Genomic DNA, 25,871 nt, shown 5'->3' on the forward strand with positions numbered 1-25,871 from the left:
TCCCCCTAACCCTCCTTCCTTCCTTCCTACTCTCCCTCTATGTGAGTGGGTGAAATGGAACCCTCCCTTTCCTCCCACCTGCTCTCGCCCTCTCCCCCTGAACTGAGAGGCCCATCAGTCTCCCCTAGCTGTGGCTGTGAAGGGAAGCCCAAGTGGAAAGCTGCTCACTTATTGGAATGAAACCAAAATGGCTCCTCATCCATCACTCCCTACGCTCCAGCAGGTCCCCTCAAAGCACTAGACGCAGCGACACTCTGACACTGTGGAGACTGCAGAGTACACACATTAATACTCCGCTTTCTTCAATTGTATCTTTCAAATGCTTATGTTAATATATTTCCTCATACCAAAAGCAGGAGAAAAACAAGATAAGTCTAGCCCACACTGTGCAACATAGCCTCAGCCTACAGACACACAATACTCTCCTTAACGCCGATGAGAAAAACAAGTCCCGGTAACAACTAATAATAGGCTCACTTCATGCCATGTGGCTGTAATGAATCAATGAGGCAGCTAATCAATGGACTTATTAATGCTGTTGGAGAGAAGAGAGGAGGTATTGATCCACCGACCACCATGCAAAGCAAACCACTAAACTGGTCTTATCTACAGAGAGGACGTAACACTGCTGTTCCCACTCGTCTTCATTACTTTAGCGCGGGGTCGGGGCCAATTGCATTTCAAGCCGAGTAAATTCAGACTGAATAGAAATGAGACTGACCTCAACCTTGCGTACGTTATGAAACTGCACATTGTTGAAGGCTGTATTCTTATAATCTATTTTTGTTTTTGTAATTGACAAATCCAATTAGCTCATCAATTGTCATATAAAAAATAATGGTATCCCATTGCTAGCTATATTATCTATGAAAAAAAGCATTTACAATGTCATCTTAGACATTTAGAAAACGTATAGCCCCCTTAGACGCTTCACTGAATTTATTTAGTAACGTGTGAAAGTCGGGTGGGCCGTATTTGGTCATCACCTCGTTTCAAATAGAGATTCTTACCTTCTATTAGCTCGCTATTGGAGTCCACTGGATTCTATCAGACCGTTCGGTGATTTGCATGATTGCTTTATCTGTGATGGATAAACTCCAGGCTATGGTCAAAACAATCCGGTCAAATAGTGTTGGGGGACTAGCTTCTGTTTGAGACACACTGACTGACAGATATGTGGTTAGGCTTAAGATACAGCGCAACACGCCTCCGAGTCCCTCCAAACGCAATTTCCCCCTCAACATACTTATCTCCTCTTCTCAGAATGCCTTATCACACAGGGTCGTCAGTGCGTGTAGAAAGGCACACACACACAGAGTCTGTAATCAGCTCTACACTTCCTAGAAAGTGTAACCAGAGGTACCACAAAATTCCCATCTCAAATCCTAACTTCAACAATGTTGAAAAAGACTTCCCATTAAAAGTTTCTCCTACTACATTTTGAGAGAGAAAAAACAAGTGCGTCGGCTGGCATTCGGTTCCGCCTCTCGCACTGCCGGCTGCTAGGTTCCGCCTCTCGCACTGCCGGCTGCTAGGTTCCGCCTCTCGCACTGCCGGCTGCTAGGTTCCGCCTCTCGCACTGCCGGCTGCTAGGTTCCGCCTCTCGCACTGCCGGCTGCTAGGTTCCGCCCCCCCCCCCCCTTCAAAACTGCACAAATAGAAAATAACATCTGGGGCATCTAGGGTCAAGCTGAGCTGCACGTCCAAGACACATTCCACAAAGCACAGTGACAGACCAGCCATGTAACAAAAGAGTGCATTAGGCTGAGTAATCCTTATGTAAGCACACCATGGATCCTTATGTAAGCAACCTACATGCTCTGTTCAAAAGTAGTGCACTATAAAAGGGAATAGGGTGCCATTTGGGACAATTTTTCTATGGCTTTGTTCACTATAACTCTCCATTGATTTAAATAGTCCCGGTAAGTAACATCTTAAACCCACAACCACCATCTCTTCCTCTTGGTCTTCGAGAACAAACACATCAAAGTCAGTACACAACATCTAATGTCAGTGGCCAGCGCCCACAACAAACAATGAGGTTTTGCATGACGTGCATATTTTAGGAGTCATTCCAACAAAGAGCCCTGTGTGGGTGTGTGAGAGATTCAGTGTCTTTGGCAGGATTTTGCTTTGGTAGGTTTGGCACCGTTTCAACGCCATTGTTTTGGTGCCGTACGCCTGCCTGCCTTTCAGTCAAATCGGAGAGATAGCTAACCGCTAACCTAACATACAAAAGCTCATTGTTTCGCTGACGCCAACACCCAACAATGTCAATCCATGTACCTGGAAGGTTGCTAGGTGTTTGTATATATGTGAGGAGAGTAGGACGACAGCACCAGCGGTTCTGACGCACACAAGCGTCGCTCCCCCTCTCGCTCGCTCTCTGTCTCTGTCTTCAAGCCCGCCGAGCAGCAAGGAACGCCATTTTATCAGGCAGACCTGAAACTCAGCCAAGAGCTCAGAGGCTGCTGCCTGCAGCAAGAACGTCTCGCTCTGCCCTCTGCTTTCTCCCTTTCATTTATTTGCTCCCCCCCCCTCTCTCGCACATTTTCTCCGAAGGGGCATAAAAATAGGTTGCATGATAAATCAATCATTTACTACACAAAAAAGCGGGCAGTTCAGCCCTATTTTTTTCCTTTCGTCACTGTCCGTCACGGATACTACAACTCCACGAGCGAAACAAAATAACCCCGGAGTAGAGAAAGAAAGAGATAAGAGCTGATGGCAGCTGTAAAGAAGGGGGTCAGGGGTAGAGTGAAAAAATACCTGAAGAGAGGTGGTGCTGCTGCAACACCATGCTGTGAGGCGCTACGCAGAGCAGGGAGATGCGGCAGCCATCGCCATCCTCCATTAAATTCAATGTGTCTGCTACTATTCGCTGCAAAGCATTGCAACTGCTTACTTGATACGATGCCAAGAAATTGAGGCTGGCTGGCTGCGTAATGTGTGTGTCACGTCTCTTAGGTCTACTCAACCTTGCCCACTCTTTTCCTTACAACTCTGTACAACCTTATTTCTGGTAGGCATTCCAATAGATTAGTGAGAAATCTTCCTGCTTCGGGGAAAAAGGTGTGTGCCTGTGTGAGAGAAACGGGGGACAAAACCAAAGCTAAGGCAACAAGGGAAAAAAAGGGGACAATTCTATTCCGTCTCTGTGTTCAACCGTCAGTAATGTCTAGCTGCTTCCATTCTAGTCCCAATTAGGAGGGCAGTGGGTACGATGGTGCTCGCTGAATGAATAGCGGCGACAGAAATAAAAACAATAGGGCTTCTATTCTTTGGTTCTGCTGCTGCTCCCTGGCACCAAAGATGCAGTGCTGTGAGAGCACGCACACACACATCTGCATCAACAAAAACGCTTCATAAAGCAGCTCAGCTTCCTATCATAGAGCACTAGCCTACTACTCAGAATAAGACAACCGTGATGCTAGCCCTGCCGGGGAAACAACTACCAGGAGATCAGGCTGCTGCTGATGAGGATGCTACTAGCAGGCAGCCAAAAGTTAGCCAGGGTGACAGGGAGAATGGGGGAGGGGTTGACAGTGGCAAAGGGAGAGACACAGAGAGACGGCATGTATGAAGAAAAAGACACGGTGCACCAAAAAGGATTAAGTGCTTGTAGTCAACATCTTGAGCAATAGCGTAGCCTTGGAGCTAGCTGTGAAATGCAGCCAGGAGCCACACGAATGGGGCCGAACCGGATGCCATTATTCTCCCATTCATTCAACACCGCCAATCCACCACATTATCTCCAGCCAAACCTCACCGTGACACACCACAAGCAGTAAACGCACCATTTAATCGCCTTTTGTTCTCAAAATAGATCCTCTTTCAGTAACTTCTGAGTTCCAGTCTCCGGGATCAAAAGATTCTGGTTTGTTTTCCAGAAATGGAGAGACAGAGAAAAAAATGAGAGAAAAGGAATGAGTGGGCACAAGAGGGTTTAAAACCGGAGAGGTAGTTTCCTCTTGGTTCCCTGGCAGAGTATGGGCTAATGAGGCCACTAGGGGCTGGAGGAGAAGGGAAAGCGAGCGGTCCGGGCAAGCGAGAGGGCGAGCGAGGGAGCGGGGAGGGCGAGCAGGGCGAGAGAGAGAGGGCTGGCATTCTCTAAGAGCGTGCGAGCGGTCCGGGCAGCGAGCGGGGCGAGAGAGAGGGCTGCCATTCTCTAAGAGCGTGCGAGCGGTCCGGGCGAGCGAGCGGTCCGGGCGAGCGGGGAGGGCGAGCGAGCGGGGCGAGAGAGGGCTGGCATTCTCTAAGAGCGGGCGAGCGGGGAGGGCGAGCGAGAGAGCGGGGAGGGCGAGCGAGAGAGCGGGGAGGGCGAGCGAGAGAGCGGGGAGGGCCAGCAAGCAGGGCGAGAGAGAGAGGGGCTGGCATTCTCTCTAACCTAGTCTGGCTTTAGAACTGCATGTGCTTCAGCCAACTCCATTGACTAGTGCAATCAGTATCATGCATATAAGTGCTGTGAAAAGGTATTTGCCCCCTTCCTGATTTCTTATTTTTTTGCACATTTGTCACACTTAAAATGGTTCAGATCAAACAAATTTTAATATTACACAAAAGATAACCCAAGTAAACACAAAAGGCAGTTAAGTGATGATTTTATTTATTTAGGGGAAAGAGCTATCCGAACCTTCATGGCCCTATGTAAAAAAGTAATTGCCCCCTAAACCTAATAACTGGTTGTGCCACCCTCAGCAGCAACAACTGCAATCAAGCGTTTGCGATAACTGGCAATGAATCTTTCACATCGCTGTGGAGGAATTTTGGCCCACTCTTCTTTGCAGAATTGTTTTAATTCAGCCACATTGGAGGGTTTGAGCATGAACCACCTTTTAAAGGTCACGCCACAACATCTCAATCGGATTCAAGTCCAGATTTTGACTAGGCCACTCCAAAACCTTATTTTGTTTTTTTTAAGCCATTCAGGAGGTGGACTTGCTGGTGTGTTTTGGATTGTTGTCCTGCTGCAGAATCCAAGTGTGCTTCAGCTTGAGGTCATGAACTGATGGCCGGACATTCTCCTTCAGGATTTTTTGGTAGAGAGCAGAATTCATGGTTCCATCAATCACAGCAAGTCGTCCAGGTCCTAAAGCAGCCACAGACCATCACACTACCACCATATTTGACTGTTGGTATGATGCTCTTTTTCTGAAATGCTGCGTTACTTTTACACCAGATGTAACGGGACGCACACCTTCCAAAAAGTTCAATTTGTCTCATCAGTCCACAGAATATTTTCCCAAAAGTCTTGGGGATCATCCAGATGCTTTTTGCCAAAAGTGAGACGAGCCTTTGTTATTTTTGGTCAGCAGTGGTTTTCGCCTTGGAACTCTGCCATGGATGCCATTTTTGCCCAGTCTCTTTCTTATGGTTGAGTCATGAACACTGACCTTAACTGAGGCAAGTGAGGCCTGCAGTTCTTTAGATGTTGTTGTGGGTTCTTTTGTGACCTCTTGGATGAGTCGTCGCTGCGCTCTTGGGGTAATTTTGGTAGGCCGGCCACTCCTGGGAAGGTTCACCACTATTTCAAATGTTCTCCATTTGTGGATAATGGCTCTCACCATGGTTCGCTGGAGTCCCAAAGCTTTAGAAATGGCTTTGTAACCCTTTCCAGACTGATAGCTTTGTTTCTGATCTGTTCCTGAATTTGTTTGGATCGCGGCATGAGGTCTTGCTTTTTGAGATCTTTTGGCCTACTTCACTTTGTCAGACAGGTTCTATTTAAGTGATTTCTTGATTCAACAGGTCTGGCAGTAATCAGGCCTGGGTGTGGCTAGTGAAATTGAACTTTCCGAAAATGTGATTAACCACAGTAAATTCATGATTTAACAAGGGGGGGGACGGGGGACAATTACTTTGTCACATAAGGCCATGAATGTTCGGATAGCTTTTCCCCCTTAATAAGTAAAATTATCACTTAAAAACTGCATTTTGTGTTTACTTGGATTATCTTTGTGTAATATTAAAATTTGTTTGATGATCTGAAACATTTAAGTGTGACAAATGTGCAAAAAAATAAGGAATCAGGAAGGGGGCAAATAGTGCTGTGAAAAAAAGTAGCTCTGAACATTGTTCACTTACGTGTCCCTGACAACGACGGTCAAAGGAATCGCCTTACGGCTAAAGCACATCAGGCAGTGATCACTGACGGGAATATCTGGCTGAAGAGTCATCAATGGGACGTGTTACGTATTGGTATTTATACGCAGACAAAACAATCGCGGCTGGAAGTGGAATCAAAAGAACAAATATTCCACCTCATCCAGGCATTTGAAGACAAAGCCAAGGGGCCAAATGAGAAGGGCGGCAGGGCCAAGGCGTGTTAACAACATCTAGCCAACAGTATTCCTTCTGGCCACATGCTACGTCACCCAGGGACTTAGGAGACAGAGCCATGAATGAACCAGCTGTTGTAGAGGACTGAGTGCGTTTCCCACAGCACGGCTTGCATCTCAGACCCCCACTGTAGCACCTGCTATGCTACGAGAAGAAGGCCAGACAGGCTGCAGCACTCACTGGGTTGTAATCAGCTGTTGTATTGGAGAGGGGGGGGGGGGGGGGGTGTCTGAGGACCACAATGGATATAGGCCTATGACTTGAGTCCATTATGATTTTTAATGCATTGACGTTCTCTCACCCGAGTCTTGTGCATTTAAAAAATGATCAGATAAAATTAATTCATTATTGAATTGGTTGATTGTGTTGTGACCATCCAGGCCTAGTGTGTAGCCAGCTGGGCAGACAGATGTGAGAGGACTTAACTGGGTCAAGGCAGTAACAGTGGATCTCCTCACTGACTCTTGTCCAGTCACAGTCACATCAGGTCTCTGGGGCTGGAAGCGCCTGTGTCCTCTCTGTACTCTGAACCATGATGACTTCACTAGCAGGGAGGTCAAAGGGAAGCTGACCACAAAAGCAGAGCTCATCTACATACAGTGTCTCACATTCAGCCTGGGGACAAATTAGATTGGCCCCATGTTTGCATGAATTTTGTACCATGCTGGCAGGGAAAATAAAGTTTCCTCGTAAACTTGAGTGCTGCTCGATACCGAAATCAAATGCATGCTTCTCAAAACTGCATCCATCCCAAATCTCTATTCCTGACTGTCAATGCCAAAACTAATGCTGTATCTCTTTCCGTAATTGGCAGTAGAGTACAGCTGTAGAAAAAAAGAAGCTATTTATGACAAGGCAGACAGACGCAGGGAAGGACAGTTGATCAGAAGCCCCCAGGGACCCCCAGGGCCTTAAAGCCTTCCCCAGCTCGGGCCGGTGTTGCGCAGAGGGCCCCTGGGAGAGCTGTCCAGCCAGTCAGTAAAAAGAAAAAAAGGTTATCAGACCATCAGTGTGTGCGCTTGAGTGCGTATACACACACTGTATGTGTGTGTGTGTGGCAAAATTCATCTGTAATGCCCTGTGCTGCCCAGGGCTCTGCAGAGAAGTTCTGTTTACAGCGATGCTGCAGGTAGCCCCCTCAGAGTAAACATGGGAGTCAGTAATGGAAGACAGCACCACAGAGGGAGGGGTAAAATAAAATAGTATGTGAACAGACACCGCAGAAAGCTCTTCGTCTCCCTCCGCCTCGTCCTCTAAGTGCCGTACAACAATTCGCGGTGCGGTTATCTGTATGTTCTGCATTTAACATGGAGGTAAACCATGTCAATAAAGAGAATAGATACTAGAGGTGTTGGTTGAAATACCTTCCATTGGGATGTGAAGACCGGTGGTGGTCAGAGAAAAGCTGCAGGGTCGAGGCATAAAAAGGAAGACGGTAGGCTAACAGTGGTTCACCAGATAGCTTGCAGAGACGGCACGCCTCCACTCCCTCACTGGAGGGAAAACAATGCTGAGAGATATCTACTCAAGGCTCATATTGTTTGTCCACCCACTCTCTCTTTCGCTCTAAATTAAAGCCCACTGGCAGGTTTCTCCGCAGTCCACAGACCCGGTCGCTGGGGAGTTCATTTAAAAAAGGTGGCCGCGGGCGGTAAAGGTCCCGAGCGCTCTCCAATCGCCACAGCACCTACTCAGTGGCTCAACACCATCACGGCCATATTTCAATAGCGTCAAGCTAAAGCCTCTCTGCAGTGCACAGAGCCCCTGTAGAAACACAGTTGAACCAATGGGTCAGAGTGGAAGAGATTCTCAGAGTAACACACCATCATCAATTCCCTAATGTCAGTGCTCTAGTATAGAGAGAGAACAGGGGTAAGTAACACCAAGGCTTTTTGGACTGACCCACAGTTGGACCCATCATACGGATTTGCGATTCGCTCCATTCTTCCTCAACCTATTGCAGGGCTCTAACACTGCGAACATTTTACTCACATACGTGCCTAAATATTTCTGTCGACCTGGAACTTGAATTTTAGCGCACCTAGAACATTTTGGGATTATAGCTTTAATATTTCAAATACTATTCGTTGCGCTCCTAAATGTATTTGTGTGCGTCTACATTTTTCAAGTTAAGCGCACACGTGTGCCTTGTAAAGGTCAGCGTGGAGTCCCATGTTGAACAGCCTCACCCATCTACCACGATGACCTGTGACACTTCATTTCATGGGACCAATTTAGTAACATCAGCTTCTCTATCAAGTTACACGGAGATACAGGACACATTCCTACTGAGGAACCAGATCTAGAGCCAAGGGTAAGACGCAATAAGCAGGGAACTGACCTGTGTGGCGCTTGCCTGCGGAGGAAGAAGCGGGGGCACCGGGGGTGAGCGGGTCGGAGGCAGGGTTCACGGTGAGGCTACTCAGGGCTCCGGCGGGCAGTGGCTGGCCCCTCTTCAGTAGCTGCTTGTGCTCCTGCTGGCGGAAACGCGGGGGCACCTCACGGGGCGGGTAGCGGGGGCCTGAGGACGACGACGGAGGCTGAGGTGGGGTCTGCTGCTGTGGTGTTTGCTGGGTGCTAGGGGGGGCGCGCTTCCCATTGGTTCTGACTGAAGAGGAGGAGGGGGGGTGTGAGGCCTGGGGCAGGGTCACACAGGTGGTGGGGTGGTGGAGGGGACCGGGGCTGGGCTTAGCTGGCTCTGGCACTGGAGGAGGACGCAAACACAACACAGGAAGCAAGGTATTAGCTAATGCTGCACAGCACACATCACTAATCCACTGTACTTTACAAGACAACATTGTTGGTTGAATGAGGTTAGTGTTATCATATCCCTGATCGAGTACGACATGAACACACTGATCATTTGAACATGTTGATTTGAACGGATGTTCATAGGTTGAAACATTAAATGACCTCTAACCTTAGAATACATATGGCATGGTTTTAGTCTCAAAAACGTTACACCCCAAATATCTGACACCCGTATAACATGGATTGAAAACATATCCCTTGTTTACTAAGGAGAAATCAAGCGAAACGTGGTTAGCATTTCCAAAGTAGCGTCTTAGTAATAACCCTTCCCTATGAGCCGGCCTGTGCTTGAACACCACCGACAGCCCAGACAACATGAAAGGGCAAGTTCTCTCACACACACACACACACACTCACCTCTGCCTGACCCTGTGCATTCTTCTGTCTATTAGTTTCCCAGGAGAGAACAGCCCTCTAATCAAGCCTTGCCCAGACTGAGTGGCATTAGCAGTCGGTACTAGCAGGACCTACTGTGTCAGCCTACTGTAGCTAAAAGGAGCTTAACTGAGCCCTCTGGGTGAGCACGAGGCTGGGGCTGTACAGGCTAAGAGCTGCCCGCGAGGGATGGAGTGGAAAAGGCACAGAGGCTTACGGAAGCACAGGTGTGTGTGTGTATGCGTGTCTCCGCAACAAGGCTTATGGAGCACAAGTGTGTGTGAGCATTAAGCAACTGCATTGGAAAGAGGTTAACACCCTACATATCCGATATGGTATGTGTGCTCCCTGTCCACGCTGAGCAGGAGAACACGGCAGCCATATTTGTCTCACAACGCTTCCTGACCTCAGTGTTGCGTTGAGCTGCTACATCAGTTTGGTGAATGTGAACACTGTTTGTGTTCTATACTCCCTCGGTGGCTACAGAGGACAATTCATAGGCTGGTTTTAAAAACAACTGGCTGGCAGCTATGCCTCAGGGGAGGAGAAAGAGAAGAGAAGACAATCACAGACAGCCAAGAGAGGAGAAGGGAGAGAGGGAGAGCGAGAGAGAGAGGGAAGGGATTGGCACAGGAGAGATGCAGATTAGCAGGCAACAGATTAGCAGGCAACAGATGTCACTCTCCTGGGAACACAGGAGCCACTGTCAGGACTCTTGTCAAGACACGCATACAAATGCACACAATGACATTCGAGGTTATATCAGTCTGACCAGTTAGGACAACTGCAGCTTTTGTCATTCGTTCATGTTGACCAAGTTGTGGCTCCAGAGAAATCTAACAGGGTGGGACTGTGTAGAATCCCACACGAGAACAGTAGAGGACTGATGTGGCTGACTAGCTGTCCTGCGCTGCAGCAGCAGGGGTTAAAGCAAACACTGCAGGCAGGCCCATGCATTCCCTCTGCCTGCCAAAGGCCTGTCCCACTGCCAACACCGTTTCTATAAACAGAGCACCCTCTGCACATGAGCTGTGCACCCCTGTAGCTCTGACACACACTCTCAATATACTTCAAATACGCGCAGACACAACCAGGTTCTCGCGCTCACACAAACTGCATTCTGCCTGCTGATCAACCTCCCTCTCTGGTCAGAGCTGGCCCCTCCAGCAGCAGGAGCTAGCTATCTGGTTGGGAGCTGTAGCAGGCAGCGGGTGACGCACATACCTGATTAAATTCAGCCCCAGCCAGCCTGACACAGTCACAGCCAATCAGCAGGCAGGGTGCTGCGTCCTCACAACCCACCCCATCCCTCGGCTCTCCCCTCTCCTTCGTCTTTCTCTCTCTTGCTCTCTCTTGCCTTTTACAATGTCCACCCTATCCTGTTCCGTTTCTACCTCCTCTCAGCCATTCCATTCTCTCCCTTCAACCTGTCCCTCGCACCCCCTCCCTTTTATTCTCTGGTGCTCCCTCCCCCTCGTTCATCCAATTCAGCCTCTGTCATTGTTCACTGCTGCTCTGAATCCATTAGGAGGAAGCAGATGGACTGCTGGGCTGTTACTGCTCACACAGAGGCCGGAAGCCTCTCTCTCACACTATGAAGCACAGCTTCTATGACGTAGGGGGGAGGGTGTGTGGGTGTACGTTGTGTGTGGATATCCCACATTATGCGAGTGTGACTGGGGGGGTTCGGCGTGTGTTCCACTCTATTCTCCAGTAGCCTCAGTTTATGACAACACTGGTGCTTATATAACACAATGAAATAGCTATTAAAGCACTATGTGGTGCGTGTAAATGATCACAGTTTATCTAGTCTATGATGTGAAATTTCTGTTATTCCATGTGTAGCCATCTTTGTAATAATCTCGGGAGAGAGTAGGTGTGTGTGTGTGTGTGTGTGTGTGCGCGCACGAGAGTGTGTGTGTGAGCATGAATGGCGGTTACGATACGATAGGACGTCTCGGCTCAAAACAAAGACTGTGCAAAACATTAGTATTTTTCATTTTGGGGAAGAGTTCATTTTTAATCCATAATGGACGCTAAAGTGCTTTGTGGGAGATTTCCGAGGCGAGGGGAAACCAAATCCCTTCACCAGGATGAGAGAAAGCCATATCAAAATGCTGTCTAGTCAAGTTCCCTAGCGCCATCATTTGTGAGAGAAAACTTTTTTTTAATATATGGGAGATTCACCTGCATATCTGATGGGAGAGATAGCAGGTGATACGTGTGACACTGTCATACACCAAAGACTTGGAGGGGAGATTGAGAGATAGTAGGAACACCCAGAGCGAGAGGCACAGTAAAGGGAGAGAATTAAATATGGAATGAATGGAGAATGAGAGAGTCAGAGAATGGTATAGAGAATTCGAGAGCGAAAATGAGTGTGTGAACGAGAAAACGAGATGGGGAGCAAACAAACTGCAATACTAGACCCTTTGGGGGTTGCTAAAGCCTTAAAACACTATTTGATGTTCAAAGGAGAGTCAATTAAATAAACCATTATAACGAGTCGCACTGTAAATTCCATTAAACCCTCTGAATGGAGAATCACTCCTAGTCAAACATGTAATTATGGCCTCCTGTCCCCCACTCTCAATGGTTAATTACACCGAAAGAGAAGAAAAAGCTTGAGCGAAAAGGATGATGGTCAAGAGGGCAGGCCCTGGTGCATAAGGAGCCATTGCGATTGGCTCGGTTATGGAGTGCGCGCGCCTGGTTTTGAAGGGTTCTGGGAATCGTCCATGTCAGAGGTTAGCTACGTGCTGCCATTGTGTGATGAGGACACATTTTAATACGCGACCGTGTTTACAGCGGGGGAGGGCTGTGTGTGGAACACATAAGTGGACTATAGAAGAGGTTTTACCAGCCTCCTGTATTGAGTTTCATGACTCACTGAAAATCAAACATTATGAGACTTCATGAAAAGCCATATTTTTCATATCCAAGAAACACATTGGAAAGAAGTGATGTAGCGGAGACTTAACTAAACCATCTGACCGATGAGGTGTATTAGTGTTTAGTGGCCGTGTTTAAGTGGATACAGGGTAGTTGAGAGGACCGACAGTACTAAAGGTTAAGAGGGGCTATAGATTTTAGTGGTACTGAAGGAGCAGTAGCTTTGAGTGGCGATGGTTGCTTGTTAAGATACACCCAGACAGTGTCTTGTGAGAGTGGTTACATTGGGGGGGGTCTGAGGTTCCATCTGTCAGTAGTAAACCCTGTAGCGGGTCAGAGACCCCCCCCCACACACACAGACAGACTAAAAAAGGCACAGCTTTCCACCCCTCACCCTTCCCTGGGTACTAGGCTGTCACCATGGAGATGAGCACTGTTCCCATGCCTAATGCACCTCTGCTCTGTGGGCCTCCTGTGAACCCCCACCCCCCGACACACACACTAATGAGCAGAGGGCTCATCTCAGCAGTGTCGACCCATTCTCTCCACACTTTCTACGTGTTTTAGGAGTCTGGTTGATCCATAGAGACGATTCATAGAGACGGCTTGTTAGATTTCGCTATGGGTAAACAACACTATGGGTAGCTAACACTAAGCCAAAGTCCCACACTTAGATACGATTCAGTCAGTCTTACCTTATCCATACAGTTTATCCAAAGTAGGAGGTTGCACAAAGACTGATCTAAGGTCAGATGTGTATTTTCTACACCTTATGGTGAGGAGAAGGTAAGCTGATCCTAGATCGGTGCACAAGGACAGCTTCTATCCATGTGCCTTGGGAGTCAGGTGTATACCACTGAGCCAATGCTTCCCACGTAGATATGATTAGTTAGGAAATCCCCGTCAACACACAAAATGGCTGAATGGTGGTTTGGACATGAGGCAGAATGTGACCTGAAGCAAAAGAGAGGAGGGCTGCCTCTTCCAGACATACCAGGCAGTCCTGCTCAGCAACACACACCCTCTTCCCCCACACAAAGAAGCCTCTTCATTAAACGCCATTAACATCAGCACATGCACTTCACTATTAATCTGCCTTTAAATGTGACATGAGCCTTCTCAGCTGTGGTATAACTGAGGGTGTATTGAATTGCCTCTTCTGTCTGCAGCGTGTGAATGATAATCCAACATGAATACACGCAGAAAATCCCCCCCACCCCCCTCTTTCTCTCTCTTTGTCCCCTCCCTTCACCCCCCTCTCTCTACCCGTAATCAACCCCCTCGACTTGACATGCAAGCAAAGAGAAAACAATTATCCTTCGCATCCATAAATCCACGGGACGTACACCAGGATCCAGTCACTCACTATTCATTTACAGAGTATTTATTAATGTTGCAGTTCGACACAGAAAGGTGACGGCGCCCCCCCCCCCACGGGAAAGTCAATTATCCCCCAATTAGATTGTGATTCAAGAAATACGACTAAAAAGTGTTGACACAATTAATTGAATGTGAAATCGCAAATTAATCCAATATGCATATTACGATGCGATGTCGTCCAGTTTCCCGGGTGGAAATAATGCATTTCTCCTGTGGCCACAGTGGCGCCGTGTAAATATGTCAGTCGCCGTGGCAATTGGTGGGTCGCCATGGTAGCAGGGCAGGGTCTACCCGGAATGGGAGAAAACAGCCTGGGTAAAGGTGTCCTCATGCTTCCCTGCCGAAAACAGTTCGGAAGAGTACGTGCATATAATAATATGACGACTTTGTGACGTTTTTGTTCATTTTTTTATTTGGTAAGGTTTTTTGGGGCAGATCGATGCACAGAAAATGTTTTCTTCTAGAGGCAAGCCAAAGTCAATAGCCGAAGTCCACGCCCCTTCGTCGGTGATTGGTCAACAGTAGGGATTCAACGAGAGACAACTCCTTTTCCTGCACATTTCCTCATTGAGAAATACTGCGCCAAACATCATGCTTAGAGGGTAAAATTGCGCAACTAAGAGCTCTCAGATTAATTATGGCTAATTTAAGAAAGTGTATACTGGCTACAGCGTCGCAAAATGGACAAACCGTACTATTGCTGCTTTTTTCTCTTTTTTAAGCGAATGTCTTAAGGGAGTATTGCAAGCACATTCGTTCGGGTCGCCTAGCCGACTTCGGCTAGCAGCCAGCCGAACTAAAGCATGCCGAACTGAAGCATGCCGACGCCTTAATGGGAAATGTAGATGAAAATTTGACACGCATTACATTTTGTTCCTTAACACTTTAAAAGGGCAGGCACTGTTTTTCTGATTACACCAGGGCTGGGTAGAGAATGCGTCAGGCGTACTACTGATGGCTTTCGCTCACCAAAACTCGGAAGCCGCCACCTGTTTCCACGAATTGCATTTGCATCACTCCGAGCCAGTTCCGTGTATTCTCGTAACTTTTTGAATGCTGTGTGTGTTTACGTGTGCATACAGAAAGTTAGTGTGGCGATGGCTTTAAAAGCATATCCTTGCCTGGGAAGTTCCACATTGTAAGCATTTTCTCCAATTACAGGGAGAACTGGATTGAGAGTCTCCCGGTCCCTATAGGGATGGGGGAGCTAGGTGTGTGTGTGGGGGGGGGGGATTGTGCATTATTGTGTGTGCGCAGCTCGATGGGGTTTGATTGTGGGGAATAATCAGCGTTCCCCTGCCCTCCATACTAATAGAGGGCTGAGGCGCTCTCATTCTACCCCAACAGGGACTGCCTGGATAGGGGAGGTCTGGTGGCTGGTCCCCCGTCTCACTGGAGCTCCATGGCTAATGGGGGGCACAGGAATTCATTCCGCAGCGCCTTATCTAATTTTCATACATACGAACGCGCCAGGCAAGATCGATTACCGCAAACAAATTGAAATGTGAGAGGAAGGGAGGAGGAAGCGGGAGAGGTGATGAGGCTGGGGGGTTGTGGGTGTACAAACTTCTTTGTTCCACGTTATGTTTGCGTGATCATTACTATGGATGAAGAGACACCACAGCTGCATACTGATTTGCCCACACACACACACACACACACACACAGAGTGACATGGATGCTAACTGAAGTAAAACAGGCATATGCTACTTAGTGGGCCCTGCAGCAGATTGAGCGGATAACATTTTCTCTCTTGCTTACTTAAAAGTAGGCTATACTGTGTCCATTTATTTGTTTCAGCTCTACAAGTTCCTTTTTGGTCCTATTCTCTGTAGGCTGACGCTTGAACACACTCACCCCACTTCCTTTCACTCACTTCCTTCCTTCCTTTCCCTCTCTCAGATTTTACACCTCTGTCATTTGACTTCAAACTAACCTTCTCAGTCTGTTGTTAGACACCCTCCGTCACCCCTCGGCTTAAAATGGTTCCTTCACACTGGGTGACTCACCAACACCAGACGGAGCAGAGTCTCCCCCCCCAGAGATGAGACAGACCTAAATGAGGTCAGAGGTCAAGAAAGTGCCATTGACCTCCACACAACGCCAACGGACGTCGGGCCAATCCCCAATGGCTATTGGCGAGGGCTGTTAGTTAGCGGTTAGACCGCTGGGGTGTGTTGGGGCCAATCACAAACACACACACCTTTTAGAGGGCGAGGTGCTGACCAGTGCAACCTGAACAGATGCTCTAATTGGCTTTAGAGTGGACCAAAGCCCTGGCCCCATCTGTCTAATGCCTGCCTGCTGGAGTTTAACACCTACACGCACTAACAACGACCCCCTGGCTTATTCACACGCAATGACACAGATTCTTCACACACGCTAGACCAATTCGTTGGCTAAATACAATAGGAAACGCTTGACGTGGGGGACCGAGTGGCGCAGCGGTCTAAGGCACTGCATCGCAGTGCTAGAGGCATCACCACAGATCCTGGTTCGATCCCGGGCTGTATCACAACCGGCCGTGATTGGGAGTCCAATAGGGCGGCGCACAATTGGCCCAGCGTCGTCCGGGTTAGGGGTTAGGGGTTTGGCCAGGGTAGGCCGTCATTGTAAAGAATTTGTTCTTAAATCGACTTGCTTAGTTAAATGAAGGTTAAATGAAATAAAGTTAAAAACGTGCCAATTGGAAACGGATGCAGAAATAGCATACATACTACCGATGTGAGCACACATGCTGCTGGGACAGCGTGGAACAAGGTACCGTAAGGCAAGATGCCCCTTAAAGACTGTGGCCCCTGGAACTGACTGAACTCCTTACCCTCCCCATTCATCCCCAAACCCCCCTCTCCCCACTGTTAGGAGCTCCCATCTGGGTGCCCTCCTCACAAATCCTTGGCCAGCACTGCTGATCTCAGAGGAGGAGTCACTGTGCATCAGTGTGTGTTAGACGACGCTGGACTGACTCGATAGCTGTAGGCTACAGGGGCCCCGCTACTACACAGCCCTTGTCTGTATGTCTGTATGTATACACCTTTATAGCTCATATGAACTCCCTTAATCAGAGCTGATCAGGGCCGTGTGTGTCAATCATTTTCAGGTATAAAAAAAAAAAAAAGTGCGGCTATGAGCGGCAGTTAGTCATTCCACTCACCTTTGGTTTTCAGGTCAGCAGCCTAGAAGACACACAGGGAGATAGACACAGAGAGAGAAGTCAACAGCTGTAAACGTGTTGTTTTTGTTCAATGATTAATGTGGAGCTAGCAAAACGGCATGTCATAAAAGTTTGTCATTAACTAAAACATTAGCGCATTACAGAAAGGAACGTGTGTACTTTTACACAACAGGAAAGGAAACTGTTAAACTCATAATCAAAGTAAACATGAGAAATTATCTTCCCAGTAGATCTTCATTACATTGCAGGCTGCCAAATTGGATGCAGCCCACAATCACATATTCAGACAACGAATGGCTAAATATCTCAAATGAAAATCCGATTGAAATGAGTTGAAAATGTAGGGATCTGAGATTGAGACATACAACTGGCAGTAGGCTATGTGGACCTGACTAGACCTGCAAGGTAAAACGCCTCAGTCTTCAAGACCAAAACAGCCCCACCTGGGAAGACGCCTGCTATAAAGTGCCTTGGCACGGCTGCTGGCTAGTGGAAGTGATAATTACAGGCTGTCTAATCTATCTGTGAGTGCAAATGTGTGTGTTAGCAACCCGATCAATATGGGATTTTTGGGTCCGATACTACATTTACATTTAAGTCATTTAGCAGACGCTCTTATCCAGAGCGACTTACAAATTGGTGCATTCACCTTATGATATCCAGTGGAACAACCACTTTACAATAGTGCATCTAACTCTTTTAAGGGGGGGGGGGGGGTTAGAAGGATTACTTTATCCTATCCTAGGTATTCCTTAAAGAGGTGGGGTTTCAGGTGTCTCCGGAAGGTGGTGATTGACTCCGCTGACCTGGCGTCGTGAGGGAGTTTGTTCCACCATTGGGGTGCCAGAGCAGCGAACAGTTTTGACTGGGCTGAGCGGGAACTGTACTTCCTCAGAGGTAGGGAGGCGAGCAGGCCAGAGGTGGATGAACGCAGTGCCCTTGTTTGGGTGTAGGGCCTGATCAGAGCCTGAAGGTACGGAGGTGCCGTTCCCCTCACAGCTCCGTAGGCAAGCACCATGGTCTTGTAGCGGATGCGAGCTTCAACTAGGGGGGCAAAGGTCACCGATTCCCAATATACGTTCCGTTTTTTATTTTTTAGGAGGAGGAATGAAAAACAAATTTGTTAAAATTAACATTATTAAAGAACATTTTATTTGTGGTTTATATAACCACCAAAAAGCCACTATATCGTCTACGAATACAAAAGTAAATACAAAAACACTTGTTCAGTTGACCGTAGGTACAACTTTAAGTCAGTGGATAAGAATGCAGAAGTGTTTGTGCTGAAGCACCACAAGCACATTAATAAACAAGGCTGAACGTTACTAATGTCGCCACTAGATGTCAGCATTTGAATTGAGTAGGTTCACTACAGTGCTTTACAACAGGGAAGTAAAGAAACACTATGGCAACCTCGCAACAAAGCACACGCTAGCTGTACATTATGAAAATGTTTTCTTACTGAAACCACCATGTGAATTATACTGTTATTCAATACAAAATGTATGTATTTGGCTATATATTTCAACTGCAACTGGCATGCGCTGATGACTGAAAACGTTCAAGCAGGAAAATGCTTGCCGCACTGGTTTTAGTCACACACGTTCACGGATGTCTCACGGATTAGTCTGTGTTCACTTCGGCGTCAATCCAGTGTTTGCACATAAGTAGCACAGATTGCTAGCTAGCTAGAATAATTACATAAATAGCACAGATTGCTAGCTAGCTAGAATAACTACATAAGTAACACAGATTCCTAGCTAGAATAACTACATAAGTAGCACAGATTGCTAGCTAGCTAGAATAACTACACAAGTAGCACAGACTGCTAGCTAGCTAGGCTAACTACCTTGCTGGCTAGCTAGCTAAGTGAGCATACGATGAGGACAGGGCTCCTTGCTTGGTAAAGGGTACTTGTGATTATTAACTCCTTGAAATACGCCGTCGCTGGCTGTGGAAAGCCACCATGCCCACTCTCTCACGTCCTGAAGGATGTTCAAGGAGCAGCTCTTAGCGCGCCCTCTTCAGGCAAACATTGAAAATGTATTTGTTCATTCTATGTATATAATATCAGCGCATTTCTCTGTGGCATAAAGACCGAAACAAATGTCTGTGAAGAGGCTAATATCGGCCGATAATATCGGTCAACCGATTTATCTGTCGGGCTCTAGTGTATGTTTGTGCATATCATTGTGTTTTTATATGCCTGTGTGTACAATTGTATGAATGTGCGTGAATGGCGTGTGTCTATGTGCGACAGCAACATCTCCTTGGTTACCAGAGCCAGGCTAGTGTTTCCAACAGAGCAGTGTGTGTAGCTACTGTGCCAGCTCTAATCTGTCTTTAAATAGGGTCCATACACCTGGCAGTGAGCTGCCTACAGGGTTATAGGCTCTAGGCTAATCCATGAGGTTAAACTAGGGAGGAACTCCCACACTCAGTCATATAGAGACTATACTGAACACACCTACCTGGGGAACAGAGGTGAATGAAGGAGAGGGAGGGAGAAGGTGTAGACTGATGGAGACATTTTCAGAAGGAGGTACTCGGTTTGAGGAGACACAGAGAGACAGAGAGACTTAACACAACTCACCTGTTTCTGAGCAGCTTCCTTCTTGGTCTTTTCTTGCTTTTTATTTTTATTTTCTTCCATCAAATGGTTCTCTTCTCGTGTTGTTAGCTTCTCTCAGCTGCAAACAGAAAGGGAGAGGTTTTCAGAGCAGAGCAGAGCAGCAGTCTAAGTTCAGTAACCTAGCGCTACAATTTCCCTTTCATCCGCTTAGAGGTCAATGTCAGAGCTAGCAAGCTTTTTCCAGAGAAGACCTTTAGACACCAAGCACATTCAGCATTTCAGAAGTAACAGATTGAGTTGCTTCTTAAATGCAATTTCCTTCATGGCCAGAGAGAGATTGGGGGTGGGGGGAGCAACAGAGACACCCGGAAACTGACAGAGGGAGAAATGGGGGGAAGAGATAAAAAAAAGAACAAACTCAAAGCCTTTCCCAAAGTCTGTCTCCAATGGTCTGCCAGGCAGCCAAAGGAGAGATCAGATAGCTGGAGAACCAGTGAGAGAAAGTGGTTTATTTAAGCCTTTATTTGTTTTGGCTGAAGTTTGGTGACGGTTCCTGGAAACTATTAAAGGTATGAGGAGAGGACTGGGGGAGCCTGTGTGTGTGTACGTACGTGTGTTTGTGTGTCTAAAGCCTGCTAATGCAGGTTAGCCATTCCGATCTGGTCAGTGTTGCCAGCTAAGTAAGTGCCACTCACAGTGGACATTCTGGTTATTATCTGGTCAATGGGAAAACTCAAGTGTGGTCAATACTAGACAGCTTCCAACTGACTGGCTGTTCCTCTCACTGCAAATCCAGCATGCTATCGTGGGACTCTGGGATCTCACCGTACTCTTCACACACACAATCGGCCATTGTGCTCTGTCCTCAGCAATAGGACGGGCATAAACAAACATTTTTATCAGTGCCTGGGTGACTGACACACACACAGGAGCAGACCTGAGTTCCTCCAGCCTCAGACAAAGTGTCTGCAGACAGTGTCCATAGGGGCCTGCACATGAATAGATTGATGAATTATCATAATAATGAACGGAGAGTAATGACAGGCCCGCCTCCCGGTGTGTTGCATGTTGGTAGGGGAATGGAACTGTCAATCAAAGTGACAGGCAGAGGCAGGCTGAGAGTGACTAATGGTGGGGGGGGGGGGGAAGTGTCCATAGGGACAGCCATGTTCTGACACAGAGAGAGTGGGGGGCCTGTTGCCTCAAGTTAAGGGCAACCAGTGAAGAACAAACACCATTGTAAATACAACCTGTTTATTAATTTTCCCTTTTGTACATCATTACAACACTGTATATAGACATCTGAAATGTCTATTCTTTAGGAACTGTAAACATTACTGTAAATGTTATTGTTTATTTCACTTTTGTTTATTATCTATTTCACTTGCTTTGGCAATGTAAACATATGTTTCCCCATGCCAATAAAGCCCCTTAAATGAAATGGAGAGAGTGCAAGAGAGGGAGACAGACAAGATATTGCGAGAGAAAGAAATTGGCAGGCATGGCCATTAACAACTGTCAATCTACAGTACAGCTAGTGTACTGCTTAACAGCAAGGAATACTGACAGCAAGGAATACTGACAGAGGACGTATACAGCTGTAATGACTGAGGGAGGACAGTACAACTCACTATCAAACACCTATTCATTATAGAGGGAACTGTGTGTGTGGTGCACTAGTATCTAATCAGGCAGAAAGGCCGGTTGGTTCTCTGCCTGGTAATAAGTAGGAGCTCAATAGTGTCTCCTCTTTCAGATCTGCCTATTAACCAGACCAGCGCTCCTGCACAGCGCTAACAATCCAACAACCCTATAGGCTACCACTCCCCCTTCACCCACCCCCTAGACCAATCACAATGCCCCGTCAGTCTAACTGGCATCTCTCCCCACCATCCCCCCTGCTCTGATATTCCTTGGCACCCGTCCAAAAAGCAGGAGGGGGGGGGGGGGGTTAGGCTTGCTGGCACTGTTCAGAATGTTGAAATCACCCTCAGAATAGGAAGGGGTGGAAGGAGGGGGAAGGGGACATTGGATCGGGATATAAAAATATCCGGCAGAACCCTTTGTGTGCTGGAATTTTCCAAAAGAGAGCCTCCGACTCAGTCACGAAGCAGTAGATGGACTACTAGCCTACTGCCGCCCTAGCTGTTGTTAACATTGGATCTCCCATACAGCCCATCTGGTGGGCTAGCTTATGAGAGGAGAGAGAAGCGGGGGAAGGGTTATGACAATAATAGTACACCACACGTATTTATTTATTGACCTCATTTCCTAGAAAATACACGGTTAAGGAAACTGATAAAGGATGATGGTCAGTCTATTTTGGTAGCAGGCTAGTAGAGGTTGATCTAACAGACCACGCTGTACAGTACAACTGCCTGACTGGTCCTGTATCCAAGATCATAACAAGCCATTGTTCACTGCTGTGCCCCAATCATCCATAGGAGCAGCATCGGAAATCGAAACCTAATTTATTGATGTGTAGCCTATATTTTGGGTAATTACAGGACTCATCTGTAATAGAGACCTTGTTCTCAGCATGACTTCCTGTCCAAATAAAAGGTTAAATAAAACATTTAGCCTATTCCCAAAATCCCAAAATCTCATGTCAGATATCCATTTCTGCACCGCAGCACAGACCAACTGAAAATAATGTATTGTTATTGTGCTAAATGTCCACTACTGTCCTTCATAGAAATAGATTCAATAGAACGGGCATCCCCATTCAAGTCAATGTTCTACTCGTCTGGTCTGAGCCAGAGATTTAACATGACAGCACAGTGCCAGTGCTCTGTCCCTAACAGAGTCTTAGTGTTGTAACTGTCTCACACTAAATCCAAAGTAGTTGCCATTCAATCTAAATCCTAGAAAGCACAGTACAATTTGAAGACTTAACTAGCAGCTGGGCCTAACCCGAAAAGAGCCAAAAAAGCAGCATAATTGTGCCGACTAAGACAAGAGACAGTACTGCATCCAGCTACGACACTGAAGCAACCGCTCTGTCTGCTCCAGGAGTTCCTCCTCACAGGAGTTCCCTCCAGAGAGAGCACAGACTCGCAAGGGGTGGTGGTGAGCATGGTGCCCTGCTTCTCACTTCTAATTACCCTCAAGGGAGCCAGGTGAGAGGAGAGGGGAAGAAAAGGAGAAAAGCAAAAGGGGGTGAGAGAATGAAAAGCGAGAAAGAGAGAAATGTACAGTATAGATTGTCAAATAGCATAGTTGTCCAATGACAGAATGAGAGAGAGAGAGAGAGCAATGCAGACAGAGGGGGCACCAGTTTAGGGGAAATGACCAGGGCAGTGTGACTGTGCCCTTGTGTCCCCACTGAGCTGCTGACACCTTCACCCCCAGAGTCAGGCTGACACGTTGGGTTGGCTGGGGATCAAGTTACACCTGCCTGGCAGAGGCACTCCACACAGAGAGAGACTAGCTGACATACTCTGGTGAAGCAGCGCTCTCTGAACCTGCCTGGCACTCCAGTCTAGTAGGCATATACAGTGTCATATGCCTGTGTTATATACTGTGGAAGACCTATAGCCTAGATACATGTATATGGCCCTTCCCCATGTTTTTGGATTACACACTCTTTGTATATACAGATTGATTTGTTTAGCCGCTTTATAGCACACGTCTAACAATTGTTTATGGATAAAAATAGTAGCTGAGTTGAGCATTCAAAGGCCTTGTATTGCAAAGGTTTCCTTCCATCTGTGAGCTGCATATAAACTCTGCATGACCAGAATCAAAGCAGACAGAAAGCATAACAGGGAGGAAAGACTTATATGGTCTGTGAGGATCCTGCTACACAAAAATAGCAGTGCTTGTTAAGAGGGATTAACTGGTGTGTGTGTGTGAGAGAGACGCACAGCGGCACAGGGAGTCTGAGACGTGTTCACAGAGAGATGCTGGAGCTGCTGCTCACACCGGGGAGGAGGAGAGGAAAACCGGAGGATGAAAAGACAGGCAGAGCAACACCAATTAAGAACGACAGCCGTCGGGAGAGGGAGATAGGGAAAGAAGAGAGCAGAGAGAGAGAGGAGAGCATATGTGGAGAGAGAGAGAAAGCTCACTGTGGAGCAGAGGAAAAACGAAAAACACAGCAAGATAGAGGAAAGCGAGAAAGAGATATGGAGAAAAGAGAAGCTTAATTATATCCGCGCACCTTGGGTGAGCAAGCAAGGAGGAGAGCCTGAGGAGAAGAGGGGGCTATAGCAGGGGGGAGAGAGAGACCGTCAGGCTCAGGCTGTAGGGCAGTGTGCAGAGCAGAAGTAGACGCCCCTGACAGAGACAAGGTTGCCACGATGGCCGCAAGGCAAACAGTGCTGCGGCGTGCTCCGGAGCCCTTCCGGCTAACTCCGCCACTGCACGAACGCCGGAGCAAAGCCATGTAGGATGAGGAAGGGAAGAGAGGGGGGTGAAGCCACCACAGTCTCCATCCCCCTTCCTTTTGCTTTCCTGCAGCCAGGCATTAGGAAAGCCACAGCTCTCCTGAGCCCTTTCACGCGGCCATTATCCAGGACGGCTACCAACAACCTGGCTGGAGAGTAGTAATTAAACAGCCACCATTAAAGACTGAAGAGACTAGCATAGTCTTAGGCTGTGTCCGAACTGGCACCCCATTCCCTATATAGTGCACTGCTTTTGGCCAGAGTCCCTACTCCCTATAAAGTGCACAGCTTTTGACCAGCTCTGGCACGAGTCTTAGTTTAGTCCAGCTTAAACTTCTAAATGAATGATATGTACCCATTGATTCTTGAGAGATATAACTTATAAATGCCTCATGCCCTTAGTTTAACTGTCGTACCGCATCAGAACCAAAAATAAGCTTGTTTTAATTCAATGTTTGTAAACAAAGTAAATGTAAACACTATTTAGCCTCAAAACATGCATAAAAATATACACTTTGAAGTCATGGATGGTCAGTACTTGCATCCATAGCCCTGTCTATGAATTTGAGGGTGGTTACATTTCTCCAGCCCCACCCCGCAGCTTTTTACCGAAACAGGGTTGGGGAGTTGGCTTTGTTATTGTTTCAACGGCTCATTGCTGCTTTAATGCTGATGGACATGAAAACACGCCTATAAATTCCCCAACTGAAGTAATAAAAACAGTGTGTCAATCTCAGTTTTGGAGCATTCTGCTCATTCCAGTCACCAGTGCCCTGCTGCTTTAAAGCCAGGTGGAGATCAGCATGTGGAAATATGCCGCCTGCCCTTATGAGTGGGAACAACAGCCATCTCAACTATGCTGCTGGGCTGACTCAATGAATGGAAAAGAGGGGGGTGGTTTTCATGCTCTTGGTTGCTGGCGGCGAGAGCCCAACGAAAGCTAAGAATAAAACTCCTTTGAAGTTTCCTTTTAGAAATGATTAGACGTCAATGTCTTCGCTAGCTGCTTCCTCGCCAAGTCAATAGGGAACTTATGTTCTGGCAGTTCATTAGGTAAAGAACTCAAACTTTAAGTTGATAAAAAGCTTCTGTTGTGCCAAAGGCATATGGACTAGACTGTCGGGGATACTGCAGTGTATAGAGACGGCACGGGGAGTCCGTCAGTTTCTATACTTTTATTTATTTAACTAGACAAGTCAGTTAAGAATAAATTCTTATATACGATGACGGCCTACCCAGGCCAAACCCTCCCCTAACCCGCACGACCGTGGGCCAATTGTGCGCTGCCCTTTGGGACTCTCGATCACGGCCGGTTGGGATCGAACCAGGATCTGTAGTGACGCCTTAGAACGCTGCGCCACTCGGGAGCCTAAATGACAAGGCTGTCAATGGCTGTGTTTAGACAGGCAGATCAATTCTAATATTTTCCCCCACTAATTGGTCTTTTCACATCAGAACTTTTTCGAAGCTGATCCGATTGGTCAGAAGGCCTGTCTAAAAGCAGCCTAAGCTGCCAGAGAAATGTGGATTGTGGACCGTGACGCCGACAATAAGGAAAAGTACCCTAGTACTTTTTTCTTAGGCTGAGAAGAGGTACATGACCATACCAGTAATTGAGAAAAGCTCTTAGTAGAGCACTGTACTCTGATAACCTGTACTTCAGCTGGGTTGACAAGCCACATAGGCCACTAGAGAGGTGAGAGAAAAGTGGGTCTATTTGTGAGACAGTCATTCTACTTCAACCCAAGATAGAGTGGAACATCGGCTGGTTGACAACAGTGCTGGAGCAACCTTAACAACCTCAGCTTTTGTTAATGATATGAGGTTGTTTTTCCTACTTCATCAAGATGTTTATCAGGACCAAGACGAATGTAAACTAAAGCTGCAAAGGGAAGACTCTTGTATCTACTATCTAGGCAGTGGACTGGCTTGTTCCAGT

At 47.2% G+C, this 25,871-nt stretch overlaps 1 protein-coding gene across 5 annotated transcripts in view; it reads right to left on the reverse strand.

Moving 5' to 3' along the window:
• Positions 1-25,871, reverse strand: part of LOC139568494 (trinucleotide repeat-containing gene 6C protein-like) — a 63,127-nt gene that overhangs the window by 32,216 nt on the left and 5,040 nt on the right. For 2 of the 5 annotated variants that reach the window (XM_071390349.1, XM_071390348.1), the window contains exons 2-4: positions 19,566-19,662; positions 16,952-16,973; positions 8,681-9,043 (exon numbers count right to left, since the gene is read on the reverse strand). In XM_071390349.1, coding sequence (XP_071246450.1) covers positions 8,681-9,043; positions 16,952-16,973; positions 19,566-19,625 — 445 coding nt within the window. In that variant the 5' untranslated portion in view covers positions 19,626-19,662. Of the gene's footprint in view, positions 1-1,010; positions 1,525-2,769; positions 2,870-8,680; positions 9,044-16,951; positions 16,974-19,565; positions 19,663-25,871 lie in introns of those variants that run through there. The other 3 variants (XM_071390351.1, XM_071390350.1, XM_071390352.1) reach the window with 3 other exon arrangements.

This window comes from Salvelinus alpinus, chromosome 2 (assembly GCF_045679555.1).
Source record: "Salvelinus alpinus chromosome 2, SLU_Salpinus.1, whole genome shotgun sequence".
NCBI classification, from domain to species: domain Eukaryota; kingdom Metazoa; phylum Chordata; class Actinopteri; order Salmoniformes; family Salmonidae; genus Salvelinus; species Salvelinus alpinus.